This window comes from Lycium barbarum, chromosome 12 (genome assembly GCF_019175385.1).
Source record: "Lycium barbarum isolate Lr01 chromosome 12, ASM1917538v2, whole genome shotgun sequence".
NCBI lineage: Eukaryota > Viridiplantae > Streptophyta > Magnoliopsida > Solanales > Solanaceae > Lycium > Lycium barbarum.
In genome coordinates, this window is record NC_083348.1 from 67,312,053 (window position 1) to 67,339,115 (window position 27,063).

Sequence of the window (27,063 nt, forward strand, 5' to 3'; positions counted from 1 at the left end):
TTTGGTTTCTCCTCCTCTTCTTTTTTCTAAATCTTTAAAGTTCTTATTCCAATTAGCAATGATAGTAACTACGTATAACTTCATATTGCAAATTTTTTAACTAATTTTTTTGGTACAATTACTCTTTCTCCACTGTCACTGGAATCTATAAGACAATTAATTTATATAGTTCTACTTTTCAATAATTTCTTATGATAAAAATGATCTTTAAACACCAATTATCATGTCTTGATACAATTGTTGGTTTGCCGCCTTGCTAGCTACAAGATCCATCAATCCATTGTATAGTTTTTAATAATTTTAATATTCTTTTAGAAGCAACGAATATACATATTTATCGTGTAGTTTGTTCCTTATAAGTTATAAGAAGATGTTGTATTTGTGAGCATCAATAATGTAGTGTTTTTAGTTTGTCTCTTCCATAGCTTTTTAATCCTTGTTTTTTTGTATTGCATTAGGTGATTTTTTAAAATATACCGAAAATTAACCGAATCGAACCGTACCGATACCGAAGAAAAACCGATCTCATTGGGATGGTTTTCAAAAGTTTAATTTTGATTATATATAGTAGAGTAACCGAAAAATTGATATGATATAAATTTTTGCAAAAAGCCGACCGAACCGAACCATTGACACCCCTAGTCCCTACTAATGTATATATTCAATTACATGGACCGAGGATTAGAAAAAGAAGCAATTCCTAGTTGCCGTGCATAAAATCTTGACAAGCTTGCGAAAAAATGCCAAGTGGAACACAGCTGATTGATTAAGTTACAAACTAATTACATCCGGATGTACCCAATAAAAAAGATTAAAGTCAAGGAACCTCTACAAAATTGCTCATCCAGTATCTAAGTTGATCCAACTTTAAGGTCAACCCTCAATAACCCATCAAATGAAGAGTTTAGTACTGAACCATGATGATAGACCTCATATTACTTCAGTCTGCACAATTTTAAAGCTACAGAAAGTGGTTGGCTTGTGTAAAGCCAGACATAAGTTAGCTAATCCAGATTCATAATTAGGTTAATACATGCACATCATCTACTCCCTCCGTCCCATAATAAGTGTCACCTTAGCCAAAAACACGCATATTAAGAAACCAATAATGCAATGTGAAGTTTACGAAATTACCCTTATATAATAAAAATAAATTGCTTTTACCTTTTGATTAGAGCATGCACAAAAAGTAAATCTTTGACATTGAGAATCCAACAATATCAAATTACTATGTGCCTTTTTCAATCATCATTTAGGTGTTACTTTATTGTCTAAGAGTAGAATTGAAAAAAACTAATTAATTTATGTCTTGGTTCCTAAGGTGACACCTATTATGGGACAAAAAAATTTGGCTAAGGTGACACTTATTATGGGACAGAGAGAGTAAATCATATAGTATCTGTTAGGAGAAATAAAATACCCACACCATTAGAACTCGTATGGCTTTCTCTGGCAGCATTTGCCCTCCAAAATCCCAAAAGCTTCAAGTGGTTCATCTTCACAGTAAAGCTACTTCGTGTCACATTCTACTTGAGTAACCATCTGCAAAAGCATCCCGTTTAACACAATTTCTCACAAGAGAAAAAAGAGATGATTTAAATCTCAAGGCAGGGGGCTAACAAAAGAAAACCTTACTCTTAAGATACACCGCCAGATTTGCCTGGGCATCAGCTTCGGTGTTGAATTCCTGAAATGTTAAATAAGTAACACCTCAGAATGGGTTGTAATATATGTGGAATGATAACTTGACAAAAACCTGAGTAAGGTGAATATGTAAACAACACCGCAGACTCTCACGCCGAGCAATGCAAAAAGCAAAAGTTAAATGACATGCTTGGGAAGCATGCATTCGCATTCAGAAACAGATCAATAGAAGAACCATTTTCACAGGGTGGCTGGTGCAACAGCGAGAGTATTCATGTGCAATAGCAAGACTATTGCATAAATTGAACACAAACTCCGAGTACCCACTGCTTGCCCTCTTTTTTTTTAAAGTTCTTTTCAACAGATTATACCACACTCAACTACGCAGAGATATCATACAGCATATAAGTACTTAGCACATCTTATTTTCCCTAAACAAACTCTCTTCAAGCAAGTTCATAATTAGAAAATGTGACGAGTTGTCCATACCATTCTACATGGCTAAAGAAAGACATAAACTGATCTTTAAGCTCTTTGACGATCTTGGACAATTCCGCCATGTTTTGGTTTTCAGTTTTCCAGATTCCCTGTGTCTGTTCCTTGAAAAATTTAGAAAGAATAAGTAATTAGTGACTATACATCATAACCAACAAATAGATCTAGTTAATAAATACACAGTAATGTAAATTAAACTTAAGTGGGAAAAATAAATACAATCCCAATAAAAAGATCAGACAGGCATGGTGAAGACTAGCTTCAGTTTTTCAACCTTGATCCCGGTGTAAGATGGAAAGCAAATGGGTCAGATAACATTCCAAAGAAGCAAGGCTCGACATAATATATTATTCACTTAACGAGGCCTTTTACCCATTAAATTAAAATTTGTATGCCTGATGGTTCAGTTAACAGTCCAAGATCCTAAGCCATAATTTCGATTAACTCCTTAGGCTGCAATGCTTCTCAAATCCTATAAGATTTTTACACTCTCCCGAACCTGTTAGAGTTAATCTCTTATATTGCAATATAATAATGAAGTGCAGCCCGGTGCACAAAGCATCCTATGTTCACGCAGGATACGGGAAAGGGTCTTACCCCGAAGAGGTGCCGTGTAGGCAGTCTAACCTAATGCAAGCATCAGTGACTGATTCCACGGCTCAAACCCGTGACCCATATATTCAGATTTAAATAATAGTGCTATAGAAAGTAAGCTTCTTAAACTAACTGTAAATCTACATTCTGATATCCCCCTCCCAAATCTATGTGCGACCCCCAGTGCTCCGGTGAAGCTGCTCATTCTTCGACAGCACTTCATTTTCTAGTGGTCTCCTCTTGGTGGTTATTGTTCTGGGTGGTTTATTTTCTTCTTTTCCTAACAACATAGGTGTTGAATGCATTTTCAAACGTTCATAAGAAACCAACTTCATATTTTGTAGTTTACCTTGAGACTTCACGCATGAGATTTCCAATTGCACTTGGCAAGTTATAATACTTTCACATAATTCTAGAACCAGGAACCTTTTAGTTTATTAGCCTTTTAGCCTTAAAAGAGTTAAATGCATTCACTTTTTAAGAAAGAATGAAATCGCAAAAACAATTCTCAGGCCGCTGTTAAGTTACATTTTGTAAGAAAGCTTATCACAAATGGGCTTGCTAGATTATATATCTATACACAGATAGATAGATTGACCAGTGAATTCACATTCTACAGATAATTGGGGTCTCCCCCTATCGCCATGTTATATTTGAAGCAATAAAATAAAGTATAGTCTTCCGGAGAGATGGCTATAAAAGGAGGAGAATACATGACCTGCATGCAGACAAGTTTTGAGCCCCCTTGAACTCGTATGTGTTTAAAACCTTTCTCAAGCGCATATTTCAGCCCTAAGATTACACCTCTGTATTCAGCAACATTATTAGTTGCAACGCCCAAACCTTCACGCAGCCGGAAAACATAGAAAAAGAGAATTAGAAATTGAAAAACGGTAAATTTGTGGTCAAAAAGCTGTATTCAAACCGAAAAGGGAGCATACCATACTTCCATCTGCAGCTTGCAGAACAGCACCTGCACCAGCTAGTCCAGGGTTTCCCTTTGAAGCACCATCAAAATTCAAGAGTGCATGAAGCTGCATGTGGGATAACTAATGCTATCACTTAAAGAGGTATTCCAAGAAGATTTATCAAATAACATAAAGATATTAATACGTAAAAGAACATGGATGTTCATATAATCAGAGTAAGACTTTTTACATAACTCCTTTTCTGGCAGCAACAAGGAAAACCAATACAGCACAAGTATTACCTTATCCATACCCCTTTAGAATATAATGCTTCACCCTTTGGAACTTAAGTGCAAATAGAACTTACACACATCCACAGCTGAAAATTAATATTTTGTAGCTTTTAACAGAAGTACAAAGAAAACACTATGTGTTTTAAGATCAGAGAGTTCCTCAGAGTTGAGTTCTACACGTGAATCGTGTGAATGTGCTGCAATGAAAGATATATTCAACCAAAAGTTATTACTAGTACAGTGAAGCCTGGAAACAATCTTCAACATTTGGAGTTGCACCTCAATTTCCGGGAAAAGTCTTACCTATTTTCCCTTGAATGATGACATGGACTACTTAGTCAGTGATATGCATACCTGGCAAAAGTCTACCTTGTATATTCCAGGTTTGAGAGCAGTCACGGGAATAGGGATAAATAACTTTGTAATCCGATAATGCAGGAGAACATTATATTGAGGTATGGGGACTGGGGGGTAGGATTATTATCCTAGAATAATAATCCCTTTGGATAATAGCCAGAAATGACCAATTCAGCTTCTCCTTCTTGCATTTTCTCTTTTCTTTTTTCTTCTCCCTTTCTCCCTGCTTCCCAACCAACCTCTATTAACTTCTCAAACCCAAACACGGTTTCATATTCCCCATTTCTAGAGGGAGGCGATGAAATTATCCCCTCCTCGTCCCTGCTAGGTGCTACACTCCTCCCTAATGCAGTATCGTTCTTCCCAACCCGGTACTCTTTTTTTATTTATGACCATGGTATCCGGGCCAGCTTGTGCGTACCTCGACTAATTCTACGGAGCACCTACTACCTCCGACCAGCACAGGTAGCGGGTAACTATCCACCAGGGCTTGGACAAATGGGAAGAAATCACCTAGTGTTTTTGCCTCCGCTGGGAATTGAACCTGAAACCTCATGGTTCTCAACCTACTTCATTGACTACTAGGCCACACCCCTGGGTGCTCCCAAACCCGATACTCTCCTCCACCTTAATCAGTTCCATTGTTGTTGCATCCACCTCCTATAGTGCATTCTCCCCCTAATCCCTCCCTGAGGTAGTAGTCCACCTGCCCCTACCCATGACAGTGATTCTCTCCCACCCACCACCCACCCCACAATATTTTTCCCATTTTTAGAATTTTCCCTCTTTTCAATTTCCCCTTATGTCTCCTCCTTCTTTTCCGATATTCTTCTCTCTTGCAAAGCTTTTATCTTATGCCATTTCTGCTGTATAATATTTACACGAAGAAAAGTTGTCCCAATAGACTTCAGTTTCTCAGAATCTGAACGAATTTAGCTAAGAACATAAGGCAGCTGAATCACATGATTCATATATGCAATACCGACTAATTGGTATTAACATTTACATGTTGTTGTTACACTTAATTAATAGAAGCTTCATTGTTTGACAAGAGTCATTTTAGTTCGTTATAGACATGTATAAGTCAGAATTGGGATAAGTGGGACATTTCTCTAATTTATCTATTAAGATAAATTATTTACTGTTGGATTAAACTTGGTCAGAATAGAAAAGTCCTAGAGCCCGTTTGGATTGGCTTATAAGTTGCTTATAAGCTGTTTTCAGCTTTTTTGAGTGTTTAGCTAGCCAACTTAAAGTCATTTTGTGCTTAAAATAAGCTCAAAAATATAATTTGGCCCATTTGACTTAGCTTATCTAAAGCAGCTTATAAGCTGTTGAAAACAGCTTATAAGCCAAAAATAAATAAGTTAGACTACCCCAACTTATTTTTTTTAGCTTATAAGCTGTTTGCAGCTTATAGGCATAAGCCCATCCAAACAGGCTCCTAATTAGTTTTGAACAGTTGATTAAAAGATCGGAATGTATCTTATGATATTAAACCATTTCTTTGTGGTGCTAAATTTGGCACCCAATAGAAAAGTTGCTGAATTTGTGAGCTGAAGTTGAACGGTTGAATTTGTTGGCAGTTTGAATGTTGGAATTATTAGAAGTCTAGATGACAAAATACATATTCTGCATGAAAAAGCATAGAAAATAACTTAAACCCCAGAATATCAATAAAACTATTACCTACCGAAAGAAAAAGGGCAATATAGAACAACAAACTTTAGCCAATGCTATTCTCAGATTCAATATCTTGGCCCAGTTCTAATCCAAATGCTTGACTGGACAGGAATGGATTATAGATACTTTTCCGGTAATTAAATTGATGTACAAAATGTTAGATAGGACTACCAAAATGACATCAAACCCAGTGAATTCCTCCTTAACATTCAGGCCTACCAAATGATTCCTTATGACTTCCTTAGTCCTCTTTGTTTATTGATTTTCAAATTAGCACAATTCGACATAGAGAAGGGTATCTCTGTCTCCCTCTCTCTGATTTGTTATTAAAAACTTTAACCTACGGACCAAATTACTTGTCACAAAGTACCTATTCTCCTCACGTACTGCTACCAAATTTTCTCACTTCTCCATCAGAACTTCATATCAAAATTCAAAGACAAACATAAGTTCGACCATCCAAGAAAAACTAGATATTTTAGTACTTGCAATTGAGGCACTGCCAAAATCGACAACCGTGTAGCGACACTCATAGAAAAGGCCTGCAGGAATTAGTAGTCACTGGACGATATGTGTTTTCATTGTTAGCTGCAAAGAAAAGGTTGCTCTATTTCAAGCAACACCAGCATTTTAGAAGAATATAAGGCATGGCAGAGAGCATACTGTGGATAAATAGAACGTGTCATGAGTAACCATGCAATCCTCAAAACCAAACTTTCATGCACTCACTTAACATATCGGACAAAAACTAAAAATCTTAATGTCCATTAAGAAGAAATTGTACATTGATACCGGGTAAAATTTGCTACAGAAATAATTGGCTACAAAAAGAAACTTACGCATTTAGTAGATAGTGGGGGATCTTCAAGGAAATTGTCTAATTTGGTATGCTTTTGCTGAGCAGCGCTGAAAAAGAAGCTGATGCAACCACATCTAACTGGAGGAAGACAATGTACATGGTAAACCTCTCTGAAACAAAAATCACGTAAGTTTCAAGTATAAATAGACCTTACCTTTTCAAAAACATTTCCAATATCCACAGAACACAAATAGATTCTTCATGTTATAGTACAGTAAAGAAGACATTTTTCAGTATATACACTCTACTTACGAAACAATTTTGTCTCCATCCCATAAGGTATCAAGAGACATTAGCATAACTACACTCATCTGACATAAATTCAATAACAGCTATGTCTTTTTTCTTATAGTACCATCAATTGGAGGAATCACAAAATTTATAAGCTCAACTCAAGCCCTGATTAACTAGATTTTGTGTCTTATAACATGCATGAAAGTTGAATTCTGATGATACTTCAAAAACTTATTATCAGACTAAAGTAAGAAACTAGTAACTATAATTGTTACTAGATGCTTTACAGGCTGCAAACAAATTTAAGCTGAGCACTTGCACTTCTGCTGGGTATAAACCTCATTCTAGAGTTATCAGCGACCATCTCAAATACATTCCACTAACGCACTTCAGCTCGAAAATCCACAAGTGAATCTAAGATTAACGCGTAACTACCCTACCACAAATGTTTTAAAGTGACCAGCATGAAATAGTATTTTGATGACAGAAGCTGGGTGACAGGGTTTAGAAAAGAGGAAGTGATTGTGAGAAAATCGTTCAATGAAGTATTTCCCATATAATAAATGAAAGAGCAACCTGGCAGACCATTCAAGATTTACCTGCATCCTCTTTTCCAGAAAATTCTCCCCAATAGGTTTATAATTGGAAGAACCTGGTTGCTACAAAACAAGTAAATTAGTAATCTCAGTTGCATGACATGATATTTGATGTAAATTGGAACACTAGCAGGACATGTAGATGTTTCTTCAAATACAAGATCCACATACACTGAAGATCGCTAAAACAGACAGAGGAGAACAAAGACATCCCGATTATTGTTTACCAAAAAATCTGTAGCCTCCTTGGCTTGTTCATAATTATCCTTGAATAAACTGGCTTGTTGATCTTGATTATGACAAGGTGGAGGTTGGTTTCCTTGTTGGCACAAAGGAACTCTTGATCCATTGTATGCCTGCGAAAAGCCAGCTCCCCTATTCCCTTGGTTGTTAGCATTCCATCTGTGATTGTTTTGTTGGTTGTTCCACCCTTGATTTGAGTTCCACTGTTGGATTGGTCTCCACTGATCTTGATCCTGACCACCATAGTAATTGGTTCTTTGTTGGTTTGGCCCTCCTTGATAGCTGCTCACATAATTTGCATCTTCCTCTTGAACATGATTATATTGCTCCGGTAATTGACCACCTTGCCCTACATAATAAGCACACATAGGTGAATCATTATAAAAATGCTCACTTGAGCTTTCAACCGCATGGAACTTCTTTGCCATCATTTGTCACGCCCCGAACCATGGCCTAGGCGTAACACGGCACTCGGTGCCTAACTGCATGTGACCGAGCGAACCCATAGGCTAGCTGAATCAACATGTGATATCAAAACATGTAATAATAAGGAAATAAGACTAACACATGTTGATCTACTAAAAGTCAGACTGAAAATATATTAAATGCGGAAATATTGGTTTAAGTTTGAAACATTTGAATAAATAGCCAACAAGGCTAATGCATAAAAGTACTGCTAATATCTGACTGAATAGACTATATCTATGAAGCCTCTAAAGAAAACTGTCTAAATGCTGGGAAGACTGAAGCAGGATAACGCCCTGGAGGAACTGGGGCTCACCAATAGCTGATACGAGCAAGTCCTAGCTAGCTAGATCGTCAACCTGTATATTGTTGCCTGCGTCTCCCCAAGCAATAAAAGGGACATCAGCACATCTGAATTGTACTGGTATGTAAAGCAACTGAAAGAAGAAATATAAGTACTGAAACTGAAACTGAACTAAACAGGAAAGCAAGAGTCTGAAATACCCCCTATCCTGAATGAAGAATCACCTGTAAAACTGTAAATATAACTGTGGCCTAGGACCCAAATAGTTTGCACAAAAACTGTGGCCTCAGGCCCAAGCAATACGTATGCATAAACTGTGGCCTAAGGCCCAAAAATACAAATACAGGTGTTCAACATTAAACAATTTACAAAACTGAGACTGGCTATAGCTGATAGCATGATAACTGTTTCTGATTATGGAACTTAAGCCAATTAACTGATTATACACCGACTAAGACTAATGTGATGTCAATACACAAGTCTATAATGATTACGTACTGAGTTCATGATATTCAAAGTGATCACCATGAACGAATTATGAAACTATAACCCTAAAGGATAGCCGTTCTACAACTATTCAAGAAACTAGAGCTAAATTGTATTCTGAGTCAAATTACTGATAAGCATGTAGAATGAGGCGTAGGGAAAATCATAAACGTTCCCTAACGTAGATAGTTAGCCTAACATACCTTAGCTGCTTCACAATCCACAATAAAAGTCTGAATCCTTGAGAAGAATCCCAAAAGCTTGTGTCTCAAACCTTGAATATGGGTTTTCTTGAAAACCCTAGGTTAAGAACAATGATTCCCTAATTAGGTTAGATGAACACATGATTTAATCCATTTGGGATAGGTTAGGATAACTTACCTTAGTGTTCTTGATGGTGGAGGAGGAGAGCAGGTCGTTCTAGGGTTTAGGGACTTGTAAAAATAAAAATTAGAACTAAAACCAGGTATTTATAGGTTCTGGTGCGTATTGACTTTTACGAACTGAATTACGATCCGTAATTCAAATTACGGTCCGTAATTCTTGGACAATAATTTTTGATGTCTCAAAACAGAATGCCCAGTTAAACACCTCTCCAATTACGGTCCGTAATTCCTGACCGTAATTTTCCATATCAAAACCAGTGACCAAGTTAATAATTACGGTCCGTAATTCAAATTACGGCCAGTAATTCTAGGCGTAAAATTCCATCTGCTGAACTGAAGCAAAATTCCAACTCCAACATTCTCTATCTGATCTTCTAAGTCTAAAATCATGGTCAAAGCTTAAGTTAAAGGTCTGAGGTGTTACATCATCTACGCTATTTCAGTGGCGGAGCTAGGAATTTGGTGAAGGGTGTGCAAATTGCTTCTTACTTGTATTAGGGTGTGCAAAATTGAATATATAGTCATTGTAACTAACATTTAACCTATGTACACCGCGTAGTTTTCCACGAAGGGTGTGCACCTGACCACCCTTCGCCGAAGGTGGCACCGCCCGTGCGCTATTTGCTTAGTCAAAAGTGTTAATTGGGTGGAAAGTTGGGCTAAGGTCTTGTCTCGGGCTTCGTTCTCTTGGGAGATTGTGGAATTTGAGGACCCATAGGAGATATCACTCCCGCTAGTGTTCCATGCATGTGCTTGCTCAGCCACTTTGTCCAATATTGCACTCGCATGGGGAAATGTTAATTTTAGGATTGCTACTTTGGCCACATTATCCGCAAGAGATTGATTGTTTTTTGTTCAAAGCAAAGTAGAATGTATTTAGAAGTAACACATCTGTGCATTTATGTTGAGGACACCTTTTAAGACATTTTTTGTACCGCACCCATACTTCCTCTAGAGCCTCATGTGGCTTCTGTTTGAAGGTCAAAATATCAAACCTCAACTCGACCGTCCTTCCTGGGGAGAAGAATTCACTCAAAAAGGTCTCCAAAAGCTCAGTCCAATTGTGAATTGATCGTGCTGGGAGATCATCCAACCAAGTTGCAGCCTCCCCTTGTAAGGAGAACGGGAAGAGTCTCAACCTGAGTGCATCATCAGAAACGCTGTGCTGATTGTGCAAGGCACAAACAGACAAGAAATTCTTGATGTGGAGAGTGGGGTCTTCATGAGGTAGTCCCCCAAAAAGTCCCCTGTTCACCAAAAATTCGTACAGGTAGGACAAGTCGAAATTGGATGCTCGTATTGGTGGAGGAACTATAGCACTGTCATAGCTATGGTTCACATTCAAGGGCACACCATCCCCTTCTGCTTGTACATTACCTGTCATTGTACTCGCCTACAGAACAAAAAGAAGCAAACGAAGCTGAGCCAAATTGGTATTTTAATGCAATGCATATTAACCATAACCTGACCCAACTATCACCAGATAAATGGGAGAAAACAATAAAAAATAAGAATGAGCACGTGAACTTTCTGAGAACTTGATACATGAACAACAACATCAGAGCAGTCAGCAGTGATACACATTTCTGAGCTATTTAATGATAAGCTAAATTGCACGCACTCTTCACTTTCAATGATGCACCCGTGTCGGATTCTCCAAAAATACGCTACTTTTGGAGAATCTGACATGCACCCGTTGACATTTTTGAAGAGTCCGAGCAACGATAAGAGACAATAATCTATGCTGCCAACTCAAACTACTCAAGTGAGCAAGCGGGCAAATGACAATCAAAACATTACACAGTGAACTAGCAAAGGTGATTAAATAACAGGCCAAGGATTAATATCTAACCCGAAAAGGCCAGGAGATAAGTACGCCAAAAAGATCATCTAATTGCTGGAATCCACAGAATACATTGCATATTTAAGTCCATGCGAGGTAAGATACTCTTCAGATTCTTTAGCCAGGTGAAACCCTTTAAAAACACTTATGACAGGCTTACCAACCTGAAGCATGACTAGAAACTAACTCTAATGATATTGAAACCAAACCTTAGAAAGATATTATTTCATTGGTATTTGGTATACAATGATGAAATATGGAGTGCGACGGATCAATGCATCTAACATTCTGTGTTAACTCAGACATCAGTTTCTTATTTTTAAGATAATATACACATATTTAAAACATGCATAAACGTACTATAAGTTGAAGGGGAGCCTTGGAGCAACGGTAAAGTTGTCTCCGTGTGACCTTTACGTCACGGGTTTGAGCCGTGGAAGCAGCCACTAATGCTTACATTAGGTTAGGTTGTCTATATTACACCCCTTGGGGTGCGGCCCTTTTCCGGACCATGCTGACGCGGGATGCTTTGTGCACCGGGCTGCCCTTTTTATGAAAGTACTATAAGTCATAATTTCTTTCTATCAAAATTTTATAAAAATGTTTTGAATCGTAGTCAAAAGAAAACTGTATGACCTCAACAGTAGTTGTGCATTTGTAATAGGATAGGCAAAGTAATACTAAAAAATAATAACCCTCTTTCTGTTTCAAATGGGAAAACCCGCCTTTAGCAATAAACTTGAGTACTTGACATGTTCAAGCACACTTACACAAGATCGGAGAAGCACTTGCAGATCGCTTAAGCTCTTATAAACCCAGATAACATCCCATCGCGAACGACATAAAAAGCATCCTTTTCATCCCCCATTTATGCTTCAACTACAACCCGCTTACTTCAATGTGCAAGTTAATACACAATTCTAGCCAGAATGTACTACAACCAAGTCAAAGAAAACTTCTTCAAAAATTCCAAAAGCAAAGAACCATTTCAGGACTTACTGAACAAAATTTAGTTTATAGATTAGCTGCATGTATGATCAACAAATAGACAATTTAGCATAGACAGATCAAAGATTTTAAGCAGAGAACCACTCATCACTACTCTCCCTTACTTCCAATTTATGTGAAGTGTTCGGAGTGCGACGGTCAAAACTCTTAATTTTGACCGTGAATTCGGGTATAAATTCTTCAAATATTTTAAAATAAAACTTACTTATTTAAAACTTTCAGGAAAAGTGCAACAAGTCAACGTAGCAAATGATTAAAAAAAAAAATTAGAAGTTAGAGAAAATTATAATCAAAAGAAAAATGGTTTGACTCGCTAATAGTAACACTAACACTTTCACATAAATTGTGATGGACAAACCATAAATATATATACTACAAGTCAACATAACTAATGATTTAAAATATTTTTAAGTAGTTTAAGAAAATTATAGTTAAAGAAAAAATTATTTGATTCTCAAATTGTAACAACTTCACATAAATTGGGACGGAAGGAGATGTAACTCATTTTAAATGTTCAACTTATATAAATTAAGGTGAAGACATAATTTGCAATCCTCTTAATGATCATTTTATCCAGCAGAGTAAAATAAACCCTAGAGAAGGTAGTGAAAGCATAGTAAAAAAATGAATTTATGGAATTTTAATGAAGAGGGGAAGCGGAGAATGATAGGATAAGTCCGTGCTAAGTGGTAACGGACGATCGTCAGGAAAGGAAAAGAATATAATTGTGTGTTTCAATTTTGGCAGGGAATTGCATCATCAATGAGCTATCAAAATGGGCTGGCCAGCCCGACCCAACCCAGCCTAAAGGATTAAAGAATTAAATTGATTAGAACGGGCTGACCCTTTTAATTGAAAAATCTGTAAAATGGCAGTCCAATCCAGCCTTAAGTGGGCCGCGAGTTAGGATGGGCCAACCCTTTAAGTTTTTTCGTCTTTCAAAATAATATTTTCTAAGTGATTTTTGATACAATTTGAACATGAAACTTTTGCATTATGAAATAGAATCTTCTACCACCCATTTTTGCGCAAATCCATATCATAGAAGAAAAAATTTAAGAGAACAAATATAAATTATTATTTTTAAGGGAAAAGGGTCTGATTTACCCCTCTACTTTGGGAAAAGGTTCATATTTACCCCCCGTTATACTATCAGCCCATTTATACCCCTACCGTTACAATAGTTGAAACATTTGCCCCTATTTTTAACCCTGTTCACCGTGGCCAATGGCTTTTTAAATAAAGGGAAAAGGGCTTAATTTACCCCTCTACTTTGGGAAAAGGTTCATATTTACCCCCGTTATACTATCAGCCCATTTATACCCCTACCGTTAATGAATTACCAAAGAACAAAAATAGTGTAAATAAATCTACATCTACCAAATCAGAGTAACATCCAAAGTATCAATGTTCTAGGTCAAACAATTATAAAAACACAAAGAACAGAAAAAGAAATCCAAAGGAACTAAGAAAACTGTTTGAATGGGATTCTTGGATGTCATATGCTTTTTAACTATAATAATGATATGTACTAAAGAAGGGTGAACAAAATAATGATATGTACTAAAGAAGGGTGAACAAAAGTGTACTCCTTGCCTATCCACACCATGAGCCACCTCATATCCATCATCCCCATTGAAGTAAACAATACACTTTTGCGCAATCTTCAGAAGACTTTTGTTCACCCTTTTTTAGTACATATCATTATTATAGTTAAAAAACATATGACACCCAAGAATCCCATTCAAACAGTTTTCTTAGTTCCTTTGGATTTCTTTTTCTGTTCTTTGTGTTTTTATAATTGTTTGACCTAGAACATTGATACTTTGGATGTTACTCTGATTTGGTAGATGTAGATTTATTTACACTATTTTTGTTCTTTGGTAATTCATTAACGGTAGGGGTATAAATGGGCTGATAGTATAACGGGGGTAAATCAGGCCCTTTTCCCTTTATTTAAAAAGTCATTGGCCACGGTGGACAGGGGGTTAAAAATAGGGGCAAATGTTTCAACTATTGTAACTGTAGGGGTATAAATGGGCTGATAGTATAACGAGGGATAATATGAACCTTTTCCCAAAGTAGAGGGGTAAATCAGGCCCTTTTCCCTATTTTTAATCACTAATTCAAATCACGTTCAAAAGAAATTAAACATAATATAAATTCTAAGACTAAAAAGTACTACTCCAGTTTCTAATTACTATTTAGCAGTAAGTACATTCTTTTTTGTCATTACTTTTTATCTTTTTGTTTAATTTACTTAATTTTTTTTAAAATTAATTAATTTATTATTTTTTTCTGGCCTCAGCCCAACCCGAGAGGCCAGCGGGCCAAGAGAGGCTGAGCTTTTAAGCCTCACTTCTATATGGGCTAAAGAAATCTTAGCCCAATCCTATTTGAATAAAGGGTTGAGTTGGGCCGGCCTTGCGGGCCAAGCCTATATTGACAGCTCTAATCATCATAGTGACTTGTCGAAGTACGAAATACGAAATTGGGAGATGTTCCGCTGGAGGCTTGTTGGCGGGAAAACTTTGTGGGCTCTCCTGTTCGTGTAACCTTTCGGCCCATCGGACTTGTTCAAAATTGCACTTTTTTGGCCTTCAAATGGGCTGGTCTTTACCTTTTGTCCTTCAAAATAAAACTTATGCCTAATATGCTCAATTTTGAATACTTTAAGGATATATTTGAATATTTTCTTGAAAGCAAAAGAAATAATTTAGCTCACATATACCCTTACCGTTCAATAGTTGGTCCAAATATGTCCTTAATTTAACTGAAACCCTTATTTAACTTAATTAGCAGATCAATAAGCGAAAATGGCCAAATATATGAGGCGTATTGGAAGTGATTTCCCCTAGTGTCGTACGAGTTGACTTAACCTCGTTACCCTTAGTAGTGATCACTTGCTCTCTGTAGCACTCCCAAATAGTTTGAAATATTTGGATGTCATTAAGAAGTTCGACACCTGCTAACTAAATTAATTTACGTACAAACAAGGACTAATGATATGAAAGATATCACGTGGACATGATGATAAGCATATGAGATGTATTGGAAGTGATTTAGGGTCTAAAGAGCGCCTGAGGCTGAGGCCAAATGAAACTGGAAACACAGCACATACTAAGATTTCAAACGAGCGTGTATAAAATTTAACTTAAAACAAATATACCTCTGGATATATAATGACGACGGTGTGATTGACCCCAACTTCAACATTTTTTTGCGCGGGTTGACCTTCTTTTGGGGTGGTCTTTAATTTTTGCCCCTCAAAGTGGTGGTCTTTAATATTTGTCCTTCGCTTAACACCCAGAGGTCCTGAGTTCGAACTTAGGCTCAGTCAAAAAAAAATTCCTAGACATAAGTTGGGATTTGCAGGACAGAAGTTGGGATTCGTAAGGCATAAGTTAGACCTCAACTTATGCATCACGGCAAACTTCTACTCAAATTAGGCCTTAAGGGAAATCAATGCCTTAAGGCCTAACTTGTGCTCAAAGTTAAGCCTTAAGGCAGAGGTTTGCAAAATTCCAACAATTTTTTTTTTGCCTTAAGGCAAAGTTTGAAACCTGGTCCAACTTATGCCCTGCGAATCCCAACTTATGTCTTGCGATTTTTTTTTTTAATTTCTGATTGAGCACGAGTTCAAACCTGTAACCAAGAGACTTTTAGCGAAGGACAAAAATTAAATACCACTCCTTTGAGGGACAAAAATTAAAGACCACCCAGCGAAGAACAGTAGTGCAAATTACTGGAAAAAAAAAAGTAGTGCAAATTGCCCAACTATTAACAAAAGTTAAAGTTGGACATTTCGAATTATTCCGGGTAAACTTTGAATCATTTCCCCAAAAAATTCCAGTAAGGTTCATTTGTTACCTAAATGGTCCTTGTACTTTGTTAAAGGGAAAAAACCAAGCTGCCCAATTTGCCCCTACAACGACCAACCGACTTCCCTTCCATATTTCAACCTATTTGTAAGAACTTGGCGGCAATACTTTAAAAATGTAATAACACGATCTTTGACAGTTTAGTTGCTAACTGAAAAATGGGCGTTCAAGGTCTCTGGGATCTCATCGCCCCCGTTGGCCGCCGCGTGTCCGTCGAAACCCTCGCCGGTAAAAAACTGGCAATCGGTAACTTCACTTTCCTTTAACCCTAACCCTAATTAATACGTACTTCTTTTTTCCCAATTTATGTGACAGTTAAAATTTAGAGAGTCAACCAAGTTTCCTTATATGCCTTTTAAATATTTTAAGTTATTAATTACTCTATCCATTTCAAAATAAGTGGTGTCTTTACCTTTCCATTTGGTTAATAAGTGTTTTTTTACATAATCCAAAAGATATTAATGATGTTTTTTCAATATTACCCTTATTTATTATCTTTTTTAAGGTTTTTATTAAGGTTTAAGTTAGTAAAAATACATATTTTCTAGGAATGAGTAGTTTTTTAAGGGGTGTAGCTAAGCTAAAAACACCACTTACTTCGAATTGAATGGAGTATTGTCATTTATTAAAGTACTTTTTTGCGTAGTTTTCAAATATATAAATTTTATTTCAAAAAATTAAAGCTTCTGTGTCGTAATTCATGGTCAAAGTTTAGAAGTTTGAATCTTGAAATTCCAGCTGTGCCACATAAATTGGGACAGAGGGAGTACAACTCACTGATCATATTTATACTGATTATACTGCGTGGAAATTGTTGTTTATTAGATGCGAGTATATGGATTATACAATTCATGAAAGCAATGCGAGATGAAAAGGGAGAGATGGTGCGGAATGCTCACATTTTGGGATTTTTCCGTCGAATTTGCAAGTTACTCTACCTTCGGACCAAGCCAGTCTTTGTATTTGATGGCGGCACACCAGCCCTGAAGCGTAGAACAGTGATCGCGCGTCGACGCCAGCGGGAAAATGCTCAGGCCAAAATTAGGAAAACTGCTGAAAAATTGCTCCTCAATCATGTTAGTCCCTCAATTATTTGGAGTTATGTGTTGCAGACTTAGAACATATTAGTGTACCATGTTTAAAACAACGTAATTTTTTGGATAAAACGGGTCACACAATTCAATATGTTATAGGTGTTCTAGTTACCAACAAAGTATTTTCACGGGCTCCGGAGCATGTTACAAACCTAAATAAAGAAAGGTTTCTCCTTATCTGTTAGATGAGATGGTGCATTCTGTTGAAAAATATGTTTGTTTTTTCTATTGTTGGTCACATAAGTGCTTGTTATTAATGCTGTCATGGATAATCAAGCAAGCAGACGAGAGAACATGTTCCGTTTATGCTGCCAGGCTGTTAATGAAACCACTATTTCCTTGATTCTCTGTTTTGCTTATATCGGAAATTGGTCATGTTTTATCTAACTTAAGTGTTTGGTATGAAGGAAGGGGAGCCTTGGCGTAACTGGTAAAGTTGTTGTCATGTGACCAGGAGGTCACGGGTTCGAGCCGTGGAAACAGCCTCTTGCAGAAATGCAAGGTAAGGCTGCGTACAATAGACCCTTGTGGTCCGGCCCTTCCCCGGACCCTGCGCATAGCGGAGCTTAGTGCACCGGGCTGCCCTTTTAAGTGTTTGGTATGAAGGAAAATATCTTCTTAAGAAACAAGTGAGTTTCATACTTATTTTCTATGGTAAGTAAGTAAAAAAATATTATCCCACGAGCATTTATATGTAATCTAGCAAAGCATTATAGGGGTGGGATGAGGTGGGGAATGGGGTTGGGGCCTGGGGGCGGCGATAGGTGGGATGGGGGTTGGGGCGTTGGGTGGGTGGGAAGGAGACAATGAACTTGAATGTCACTTATGGAACTTGTTTTCCCTACTTCCACTAGGGGAGTCATTTTCCTCATTTTTAAGGAACTTATTTTCCTATAGAAAATGTTTTGCAAAACATTTGGACCAACCAAACATGGGAAAATTGGAGAAGTCCATACCAAACACACCCTTGGAATGCACTCAATATCAGAAACCTCATTATGTGGTAAGCACTTAACAGTTTGCATGATGTTGAATAGCTTTTTTTATCCATTTCTACTTGCAGCTTAAGGCAATGAGGCTCAAAGAGCAGTCTGTGGATCTGGAGAACCAGAGGAAACAGACTGATGCAAAGGGTAAAAAGGTTATCACAGAGGCAACTGGAACTATGAAGAACATGGCCGAAGGAAATGGCTTGGTCACAGAGAATTATGATAAAGAAGCACTGGATGAGATGTAAGTTATAGTAGTCAGTCGTGTGACCTTTTTTCGTTTTTGGATAAGTTATACAGTTGTATCATCTTGTCACGTTTTACTTGAATGTGGACATAAAAGATCCTGACACTCAGTTTGACAAGTTAATTAAGGTTGGCAGCTTCTATTCAAGCAGAGGAAGACGGGAATTTTGCTGAGGATGCATCAACATCTTGTGCTGGGGCTTCTGCTGAAAATGATAACTCCGATGAAGACGAAGAGATGATACTGGTTAGCATCAACTGGTTTTTGATTTCATTTTCATCCTCACATGTCAGATTCAGATCGTGCATGATGCTGGTGACCGTGTTATTTGAGTAGTAAAATGATTTTGACGCTTTTGATCTCAGTACACCTTTTAGTTGTGTGTAAAAAAAGGTAACAACTATCAGATCCACTGATGTTTCTGGTGCTGGAAATCTAAATAATTTTTGGGTTAGGAGTATGCTTTGCTGTATGGCTTTAGGAATGATTAAACTTCATTTGCATGCACGTGTATTCTTTTACTGGAGTGCATTAATGAGTAAAGACGTCTTTTCCGAAACTTTACCCTTCCATAGAAAGGAAATTCTAAAGATTATTTGCTGTTCCGTTAGATGCTCGTATGTAACTTTCATTTTCTACTATTTCAATCCATGGACATAATCGCGTGCATGTAATTGTGATGCTTGTGATATTTTCGATGAGATTATGAATAGATTTTTGTCTCTTACTAACCAAGCCCCCAAACTCTTTATGCAATGTGCAGCCAGCAATGCAAGGAAAAGTTGATCCTTCTGTTTTAGCTGCTTTGCCTCCATCAATGCAACTTGATCTTCTTGGTCAGGTAATGATGGTTCTTTTACATATGGAAGCAGTATCCAGTTTAGTGCTCCCTCAAAAGGAGACAAACAAACTGTTGCTGAATTTTCTCTCTTTGTTTGATCAATTAATAACTTGTTTGCCAGATGAGGGAGAGATTGATGGCAGAGAACAGACAAAAGTATCAGAAGGTCAAGAAGGTACATAAGCTTTTTGCATATCAGTACATAATGATTTCTCTTGTCTATCAAATAAAAAAAGTACATAATGGTTTCTCTTTCTGCCATTGCTTTTTTTTTTGGGTTTTGGGGCTCTGTATCTGCTTTAATATAGATATCTTTTGTAGTTTAAAGTACATAATTTATAGTTTGCGCACAGCATCTCATGTTTGACAACACAATATCTCATTTTTCAATCTGGTCCTTGTTTGTGAGTTAGATTGGATGGATCTTCACGGTGATCTCTTTGAAATGATGTATCTACCATTAAAAAAGTTTTTTGCCAGGTTGATGGTTTAGTTAGTACTTCTCTCACATGTTATGTAATTTATGATGGTGGATTTCAAGCATTCTTGAGTCCCGTTTAGGACTACTGGGCTTACAATTTTCCCTGAATTTATGTTGTTCAATTATGTTAGTTGTGGTTGCAAGGTTAAGAACTGATGATGTGTCCTTCTGGATACATTCTTTATCTGTTTCTGTCTAATTCTCTAGATGCATCTCTCAGGCCCCGGAAAAGTTCTCAGAACTGCAAATACAAGCTTATCTGAAAACTGTTGCTTTCCGTCGCGAGATAAGTGAAGTGCAGAAATCTGCTGCTGGAAGGGGAATAGGCGGTGTTCGGACTTCAAGGATTGCTTCTGAAGCAAATAGGGAGTTCATTTTCTCCTCGTCTTTTACTGGGGACAAAGAGTAAGTAACAATCATTTGGTTTACTAAGTGATTCTTTTCATTTTCCTTTCCTTTCTTGCTCAAATCATCATTGTCCACTAAAAAAGTTGCATGTCGGTGGTTATCAGTGTCCTTGCATCTGCTGGGGACGATCAAACTAGTAAGAAGCCAAGTGCAGTTCAGACAGAAAATAATTTGGCAAATGCTGCGAGTGTTGCTGCAACAAGGAAATCTAGTAGTGTGCTAGAATCGATTGTGACTGAACCTGAAAGGGAATTTAATGATGATGTGGAGACATATCTGGATGAGAGGGGTAATATTCGAGTCAGCAGACTGAGAGCCATGGGTGTTCGCATGACTCGAGATTTACAGAGAAATTTAGATTTGATGAAAGAGATAGAGGAGGAGAGTATGACCAGAAACAAAGATTCTAGCGATGTGCCTACCGTAAGTGACACTGCTGTACATTCCCCTGGAAATGTCTCTGATACAATTTCGCATTTGAACTCATCCAATCCAGATGATGATGGGAAGGCTTGTTTAAACAACAAAAGTAAAGAGTCTGAGTTGAGAAGCGGGACTACAATTCAGATATCTTTTGAAGATAAGTTTGAACATGATTGTGCCAATGATGATGATGATATATTTGCGCGTTTAGTGGCAGGTGATCCAGTGATGGAATTTCCTATGGATCATTCCCCCTCAAAGAAACAGTCTCTAGATTCTGCTTCGGACGTTGAGTGGGAGGAAGGAGTGATTGAAGAGAAAGGTGACTTGCTAAGCAATGACTCTCAAGGGGAAGGTCAGGCTCCACTGGATAAAGATGGCATGGATGATGAGGCTGAAGTAGAATGGGAAGAAGGATGTTTAGATATTCGCGAGGAGCCTTCGTTACTTCCATCGGATTCAAGAAGTGCTTATAAAGGTGCTTTGGAAGAAGAAGCCAATTATCAGGAAGCAGTAAGGAGGAGTCTTGAGGATTTGAGAGATCATAGATCCATAGATAAATTTCATGAGAAAGAGATGTCCAAAGAAGCTATTCAAATGGTTACTCAGGGTACTAGTATTGAATCTGTTGGTCAAGAGAACTATTGTCCAAATACACACGAAAATCTTCAACAGAAAGATTTATCACCTGAAATTCAGACTCCTGACTTGCATGGTACTGTACATGAGATGGATATTGCAGGGAGTAATAACTGTTTGGGTACCCCTTTGGGAGAACAATTTCAAGCTAATTCTGGTGACAGAAATATGCAGATTGAAAATGCAACCAGTCATGCTGATAGAAATTTGCAGATTGAAAAAGCAACCAGTCATACTGACAGAAATTATTGTGATATACATATGGAACCGACCATTCCACTTGATGGATCAGAGGTTGACATGATTAAAAAGAAGATAGCAGATACCACTGTTGAGGTTTCGAGTAACACAAGAAGTGCTTCACATGTTACTTCTATAGAACAATCAACATTTAATGATTTGCCGAATGCAAGTACCTCTGATGCCCAACAATATGAATCTGGAGCTGCCTCACATCATTATACACATGAGTCGACAGAACTCATCAAAGCTTTCAGCGAGGGTTTTATAACTGATATTGATAGTGCACAAAACCTAGACGAGGAAGTTGCTTGTGATGGCCCATTATTTGGAGGAAGGGATCTCTTGGGCAATTTGGATTCTGCAGGTAGCAAAGAAGATCAAAAAGTTATGATGGCTAGTTTGGAGGAGGAGATGCAGGTATTGGATAAAGAGCGTGAAAAACTAGGAGATGAGCAGAGAAAGCTTGAGCGTAATGCAGAGTCTGTTAGCTCTGAAATGTTTGCAGAGTGCCAGGTAGGTTTTTGATGATTTTGTATTTCTTTCAATGCTATTCTAAACCTACTTTATTTCCAAATATCAAATTTTATTAGTTTGAAGTTGTTTTCCCACTAGGGAGTAGGGATATTTTGTTGAGGTATTCCTTGGCCATTTTATTTAGTTTCCCTCAATTTGCCGCAATGTGCTAGGTGGATGTGAGTACAAGTTGATTAGTGCTACCAGTTTAGTTTTTGTTATTGCCATGCCATACAGCCTGTTCTATCTCGATGATTTTTTGCACCAATTCTTTGGGTGTAATGATTCTAGGCTAGGTCATGCTGTTTGGATGTAACGCATCTAGGCTAAGATCATACTTTGTATTGGAATACCTTATCTTATTTAAATGACGTAATTAATTGGTGTATCCTGGTTAGTTTATCAACTTGACATCCGAACATGCGTGATTGTTTTTTGCGTAGTGACCTTGTGTACTATACAGAAATAGAAGCCTGCATGTGTAGGGGCTTAGGCTTATATAATATATATATATATATCTTTGAACACATTTTTATAATAGATATATCTTTCCTTATAAAAAAAATACCCTTTTTATATCCTGTTCCGGATTACTGGTCCGGAGTCATCTTCGTTGTTTTGGTGCTCGATTCCTTTTCCCTGATGTTTTATGGTGATATGGTATCATCTGATTTACATCTTTCTCTATGTTAGGAGTTGCTCCAAATGTTTGGCTTGCCCTATATCATAGCTCCAATGGAAGCTGAAGCCCAATGTGCTTACATGGAACTTACAAATCTTGTTGATGGTGTGGTTACTGATGACTCTGATGCGTTCTTGTTTGGTGCTCGAAGTGTATACAAGAACATATTTGATGATCGCAAATATGTAGAGACATACTTTATGAAGGTTCATCATCAATTTACCAGTGTTTTGAATACTCTTCTTTCCCTTAAGTTTGTCTTTCTGTGACTAGGTTTCTACAGCTACACTTGTTTAGGTAATTTATTTTAACACAAACAATTTTATTACCTCCACGGCAATGGTTAAATAATGCTTGTAGTAAGAGGAATTGTTTTTCTTTTCGTGATCACTATCACAGCCACTTCCCATCCCGCCCAAAAGAAAAAGAAAAAAAAAAGAGCAAAAGGAAAGAAAAACATTTTGGGGTTGGTGGTACGCTATGGGGCCAATGTTTCATTTGTTAAAGAACATTGTAGTTTCCTTTCATTTATAGTGCCTGTGGTTGATCACATATCTGTATTTATTAGGATGTGGAGAATGAGCTTGGGTTGGATAGAGAAAAGATAATTCGTATGGCATTGCTCCTTGGGAGCGATTATACTGAAGGAGTGAGGTAAGCTTGTTGCTCTTTTACAGAGTGTTATGTCCTGCTAACCAGGTGTCTCTGCCTCTCTTGTTGATTCGGCAATTAGTCTTGTTTGCATATTCTCATCACGAGACGATAGATAGTATATTACTATAGCTTTTTTATGTAAAGCATCTTAGTTTGTCTGAGACATGTGGAAGTCCTCATCCATTCTTTTTTCATGGTGCAGTGGGATTGGTATTGTTAATGCCATTGAAGTTGTAAATGCATTTCCTGAGGAAGATGGTCTTCAGAAATTTCGTGAGTGGGTGGAATCGCCAGATCCATCCATTCTCGGGGGGCTTGATGCACAGGCAGGTTCCAGCTCTAGGAAGAGAGGGTGTAAAGTTGGTGATCCTGATATGAGTTGCTCAACCAGCAATCTTGAAGGCAATACTGCATCTGATGAGAATGTCCACAGGTCCGAGGACAGAGCTGACAAGTTGAAGCAGATTTTCATGAATAAACATGTAAACAATTGTGCCCTTTTGCTTCAAATCTATTGTCTATTTGACTGAAAGAGCATGACCTCACTCTTTCTTTATATTGGGACCGTGTTCACAGAGAAATATTAGTAAAAACTGGCATATTCCTTCTTCGTTTCCGAGTAGTGCTGTAATTTCAGCATATGTGTCTCCGCGAGTTGACAAGTCAACAGAGCCTTTTGCATGGGGGAAGCCTGATGTTTCTGTTCTTCGCAAGTGAGTTGTATATTGTTTATTTCTTTGAAAGGTCAAATGAGGATTTAGGATTTATACGACTCTAAATGAGCATTTGTTTGTTGCAGAGTTTGTTGGGAGAAATTCGGCTGGACCAGCCAGAAGGCAGATGAATTGCTACTACCGGTTCTGAAAGAGTACAACAAACATGAGGTTGATCCTTTTTCATGTTCACCTACCTCTGTCACTAAAATTGCACAATAATGGATATACTCATTAACCACGTCAATTGGCATGTTTCTTTCGAAATAAAGGAATGGCTTATATGATAAGAAAAATTTCAGCACATCACCTTTCTATGGTTTCTGAATGCTCTGCACTTATTGTTTTCTTCATCTAGTGGTAATTTATCTCATTGGAGAAAGTGCAAGCTGATGCAGACCTTTTCTCTCACTGTTCCTTTGTTTACTTGATGTAGACACAACTTCGACTGGAAGCCTTCTACTCCTTCAATGAGAGATTTGCAAAAATTCGTAGCAAGAGGATAAAGAAGGCTGTTAAATATATGACAGGGAACAAATCCAGTGATTTAATGCATGGAAGTGTACGAGATGCTCCTGGAAGCTCTAAAAAAAGTGTAGTAAAATCTAATGATATGAATGAGGAAAAGATAGAGGATCCTCTGAGGGGACCTGATTATGAGGAGACTGAAACAAAAAGAAGTGCAGTTGGAAAGAAGTCAAGAAAAAGGAAAGGAGAGCATTTGCAGCCTGAACATTTGGAACCACCAGAGGGAGAAGGAAGCAAGAGAAACGCCAGTAAGAAATCAAGTGGTAGTATAGGAGGACGGAAAACAGCTGGATCTGTGGGGAAGGCAAGTAAGAAATCCTGTTCCAGATCCTCCAAAGCAAGCTTCGAGGGGGAAACAGATAGTGATATAGAGCAACAATCACAAATTGAGAAACTTGAAAAGCCAAATCAATCTAGAAGAGTAAGTCCATTTCCTGTAACACTAATTGTATTTTAACCCTTAATGACTGCAATTTTTTGAGTGAAATTTACAAACATTAACAGTATCTTTTGAGAGCTCATCCAGATGCTATATTTTGTGATAGTATTAGGAAGATACTTATTGCATTGGTGCTAAGGTCAAGTCACCCCTTGTTTAGTGTTCCCCTAACCTCTACTGATTTCCTATCCAAAAAGAATTAGGGTTGAATTGTTCTATTCTCTCAGGGCTAATAATTTCGATTCCGCTTCTGGAAGTCCTATCTTTATGTTTATGATATTTGGGGTCTGCAAATCCTATCTTTCTGTTTATGATATTTACTTTTGCAAGTCCTATATTATATGATACTTATAATCTCTTGTTACGTGTGATCTATGAAATTTTACTCATGGTTCGTATTGCCTGTGAAAATTGTTGATGACATAGTTTGGTTACCTGTTGTCTAAAATTCTTGCTTCGTTTTGCGATCTCGAGAATTTGCAATGTCAACATTCTCTTCAGAGATCATCGCAAGTATATGCACGTACTTTTGAACAATATCCACATACTTTTAAACAAAAAGACCGAGTCAAGTTTCACTTAGTACATATTCACTGTTCAGGGAAAGTGAACTTTCTCTCTATTATCGATTTCTGTTTTATTCACTTGAGGCATCTCTCCAGTTCATGAGTTTTAATATTTTTTCCCATTTCGTTCTAATTGAAATTTCAGTCAGAGCGTCATCGGAAAATACTAAATTACAGTGATTTGAGAGATGATGAGTCTGATGAAGCTGACAAAGATGGTGGAGATTCTGCTACTGAAAAGTTAGAAAGGAGAGAATCAGGAGCAGATGTGGGCATAGCTGAATGTTATCCTGCTGATTCTAGTAAGATGAATGAGAACAATGCAAGTAATGATTACTCTCCTCAAGAATTGTCAAACCTTGAAACAGGTGCTGGTGTCGAAACAGGTGGGACAGAGAGGGAATCTACTGTTAAGCCAAGTTTTGGTGAAACTTATGATCCTGTTCCTGGGGATCTTTTGTCTAAGGAGTACCTTAAAATGGGGGGTGGGTTTTGCTTAGAGGAAGATGATGGAGATATGGAGCATGAGACAAAAGCTTATAAGGAGGAGTGCCTTAAAATGGGGGGTGGGTTTTGCTTAGAGGAAGATGATAGAGATACGGCGCATGAGACAAAAGCTACTAGCCCTATCTTATCAGTTGAGTGTTCTGATATTTATAGTTCTTCTCAGCTTTTGGGAGATGAGAATTCTGGTAATGCTTCAAACCAATTGATTTCTAGCCCCTCGAAGAAAACGAGTGAGAAGCAATGTGAAGCAGGGATAGGTGCATCTGAAATTGACCAAGATTTAAACAACACAACTAATACTACTTGTCACAAGGTGTCACCGCACCAAGAAAATATGGAGAACAATGATTATGCGCCCAGTTCAGTATTTCTTCGTGCAATGCCAAATTTGAGGAAGCGGAAGAAGAATAGCTGACGGTATCAGTGTTGCTGTGTAGGTAGGATAATCCTTTGTATATGAAGTAGGTTAGCTGTAATTCCTATTAACATTTCGCATTAAGTGCCTGTGTCACATGGGACTTCCCACCTTGTATGTTTTTGTCAAAGCGGATTAATTATTAAATCCATCTGTCGATGCAACAGATAAGTTTCCGAGCTGCGTATCTGGTGCTTACTGCTTAGTGATGAACTGACATGGATTCATGAGTAACAAAGTTGCTCATATACGCGAGTTTTTGGTTTACTAATACTTGCTGCTAAAAGTCCCAAGAGAAGTTGTATCTTTCTGTTTTCTGGCAAGAACTATCTGCCTTGTACTTTTTCGTACTGCTTTTAGTCCTGATTTCCTGGATTTGTGATGGGTTATAAATAGTTTTGG

General features: G+C 37.6%; 2 protein-coding genes across 12 annotated transcripts; one reads left to right on the top strand and one right to left on the bottom strand.

The window, feature by feature from the left end:
• Window positions 1-536: 536 nt before the first annotated feature.
• Window positions 537-13,179, bottom strand: LOC132621497 (uncharacterized). Of its 10 annotated transcripts, none has more exons than XR_009575532.1 (12): window positions 12,161-13,174; window positions 9,365-10,940; window positions 8,688-8,744; window positions 7,891-8,255; window positions 7,667-7,726; window positions 6,814-6,943; window positions 3,680-3,782; window positions 3,452-3,576; window positions 2,134-2,237; window positions 1,636-1,687; window positions 1,427-1,542; window positions 537-978 (listed from the first exon to the last, which is right to left on the bottom strand). XR_009575532.1 is itself a non-coding variant. In XM_060335790.1 (12 exons), exons 5-12 carry the CDS (start codon window positions 8,148-8,150, stop codon window positions 1,510-1,512), a joined length of 867 nt encoding a protein of 288 aa, XP_060191773.1. In that variant the 5' UTR covers window positions 8,151-8,255; window positions 8,688-8,744; window positions 9,365-9,461; window positions 9,543-10,940; window positions 12,161-13,173; the 3' UTR covers window positions 537-1,509. The 10 variants fall into 10 exon arrangements, 7 of the variants coding, with proteins under 7 accessions (XP_060191773.1, XP_060191774.1, XP_060191771.1 ...); XR_009575531.1 differs by having other exon boundaries at window positions 537-961; window positions 12,161-13,173; XM_060335790.1 differs by having other exon boundaries at window positions 537-1,542; window positions 9,365-9,461; window positions 9,543-10,940; window positions 12,161-13,173.
• A 3,050-nt stretch (window positions 13,180-16,229) lies between these two features.
• On the top strand, window positions 16,230-27,054 carry LOC132623857 (DNA repair protein UVH3). Of its 2 annotated transcripts, XM_060338666.1 has the most exons (15): window positions 16,230-16,525; window positions 17,105-17,355; window positions 18,437-18,606; window positions 18,738-18,855; window positions 19,373-19,450; window positions 19,572-19,625; window positions 20,152-20,336; window positions 20,444-22,157; window positions 22,851-23,045; window positions 23,408-23,493; window positions 23,696-23,975; window positions 24,070-24,206; window positions 24,293-24,377; window positions 24,643-25,155; window positions 25,885-27,054. In XM_060338666.1, the coding sequence occupies exons 1-15, from the start codon at window positions 16,438-16,440 to the stop codon at window positions 26,659-26,661; spliced, it is 4,731 nt and encodes a 1,576-aa protein (XP_060194649.1). In that variant the 5' UTR covers window positions 16,230-16,437; the 3' UTR covers window positions 26,662-27,054. The 2 variants fall into 2 exon arrangements, with proteins under 2 accessions (XP_060194649.1, XP_060194650.1); XM_060338667.1 differs by lacking the exon at window positions 16,230-16,525 and having other exon boundaries at window positions 17,216-17,355; window positions 18,746-18,855.
• The last annotated feature ends 9 nt before the right edge of the window (window positions 27,055-27,063 follow it).

What these genes read in the sequence shown, in the direction of transcription:
- LOC132623857 (XM_060338666.1), top strand. Translation starts at nt 16,438, where the DNA reads ATGGGCGTTCAAGGTCTCTGGGATCTCATCGCCCCCGTTGGCCGCCGC. An exon ending in CGGTAAAAAACTGGCAATCG is followed by an intron (nt 16,526 to 17,104) that starts GTAACTTCACTT and finishes GTTGTTTATTAG; the next exon opens with ATGCGAGTATATGGATTATA. An exon ending in AGATTTTCATGAATAAACAT is followed by an intron (nt 23,976 to 24,069) that starts GTAAACAATTGT and finishes CCGTGTTCACAG; the next exon opens with AGAAATATTAGTAAAAACTG.
- LOC132621497 (XM_060335792.1), bottom strand. Translation starts at nt 8,150, where the DNA reads ATGGTGGTCAGGATCAAGATCAGTGGAGACCAATCCAACAGTGGAACT. An exon ending in TTCTGGAAAAGAGGATGCAG is followed by an intron (nt 6,944 to 7,666) that starts GTAAATCTTGAA and finishes TTTTTGTTTCAG; the next exon opens with AGAGGTTTACCATGTACATT. An exon ending in CCCCACTATCTACTAAATGC is followed by an intron (nt 3,783 to 6,813) that starts GTAAGTTTCTTT and finishes TGATAGCATTAG; the next exon opens with TTATCCCACATGCAGCTTCA.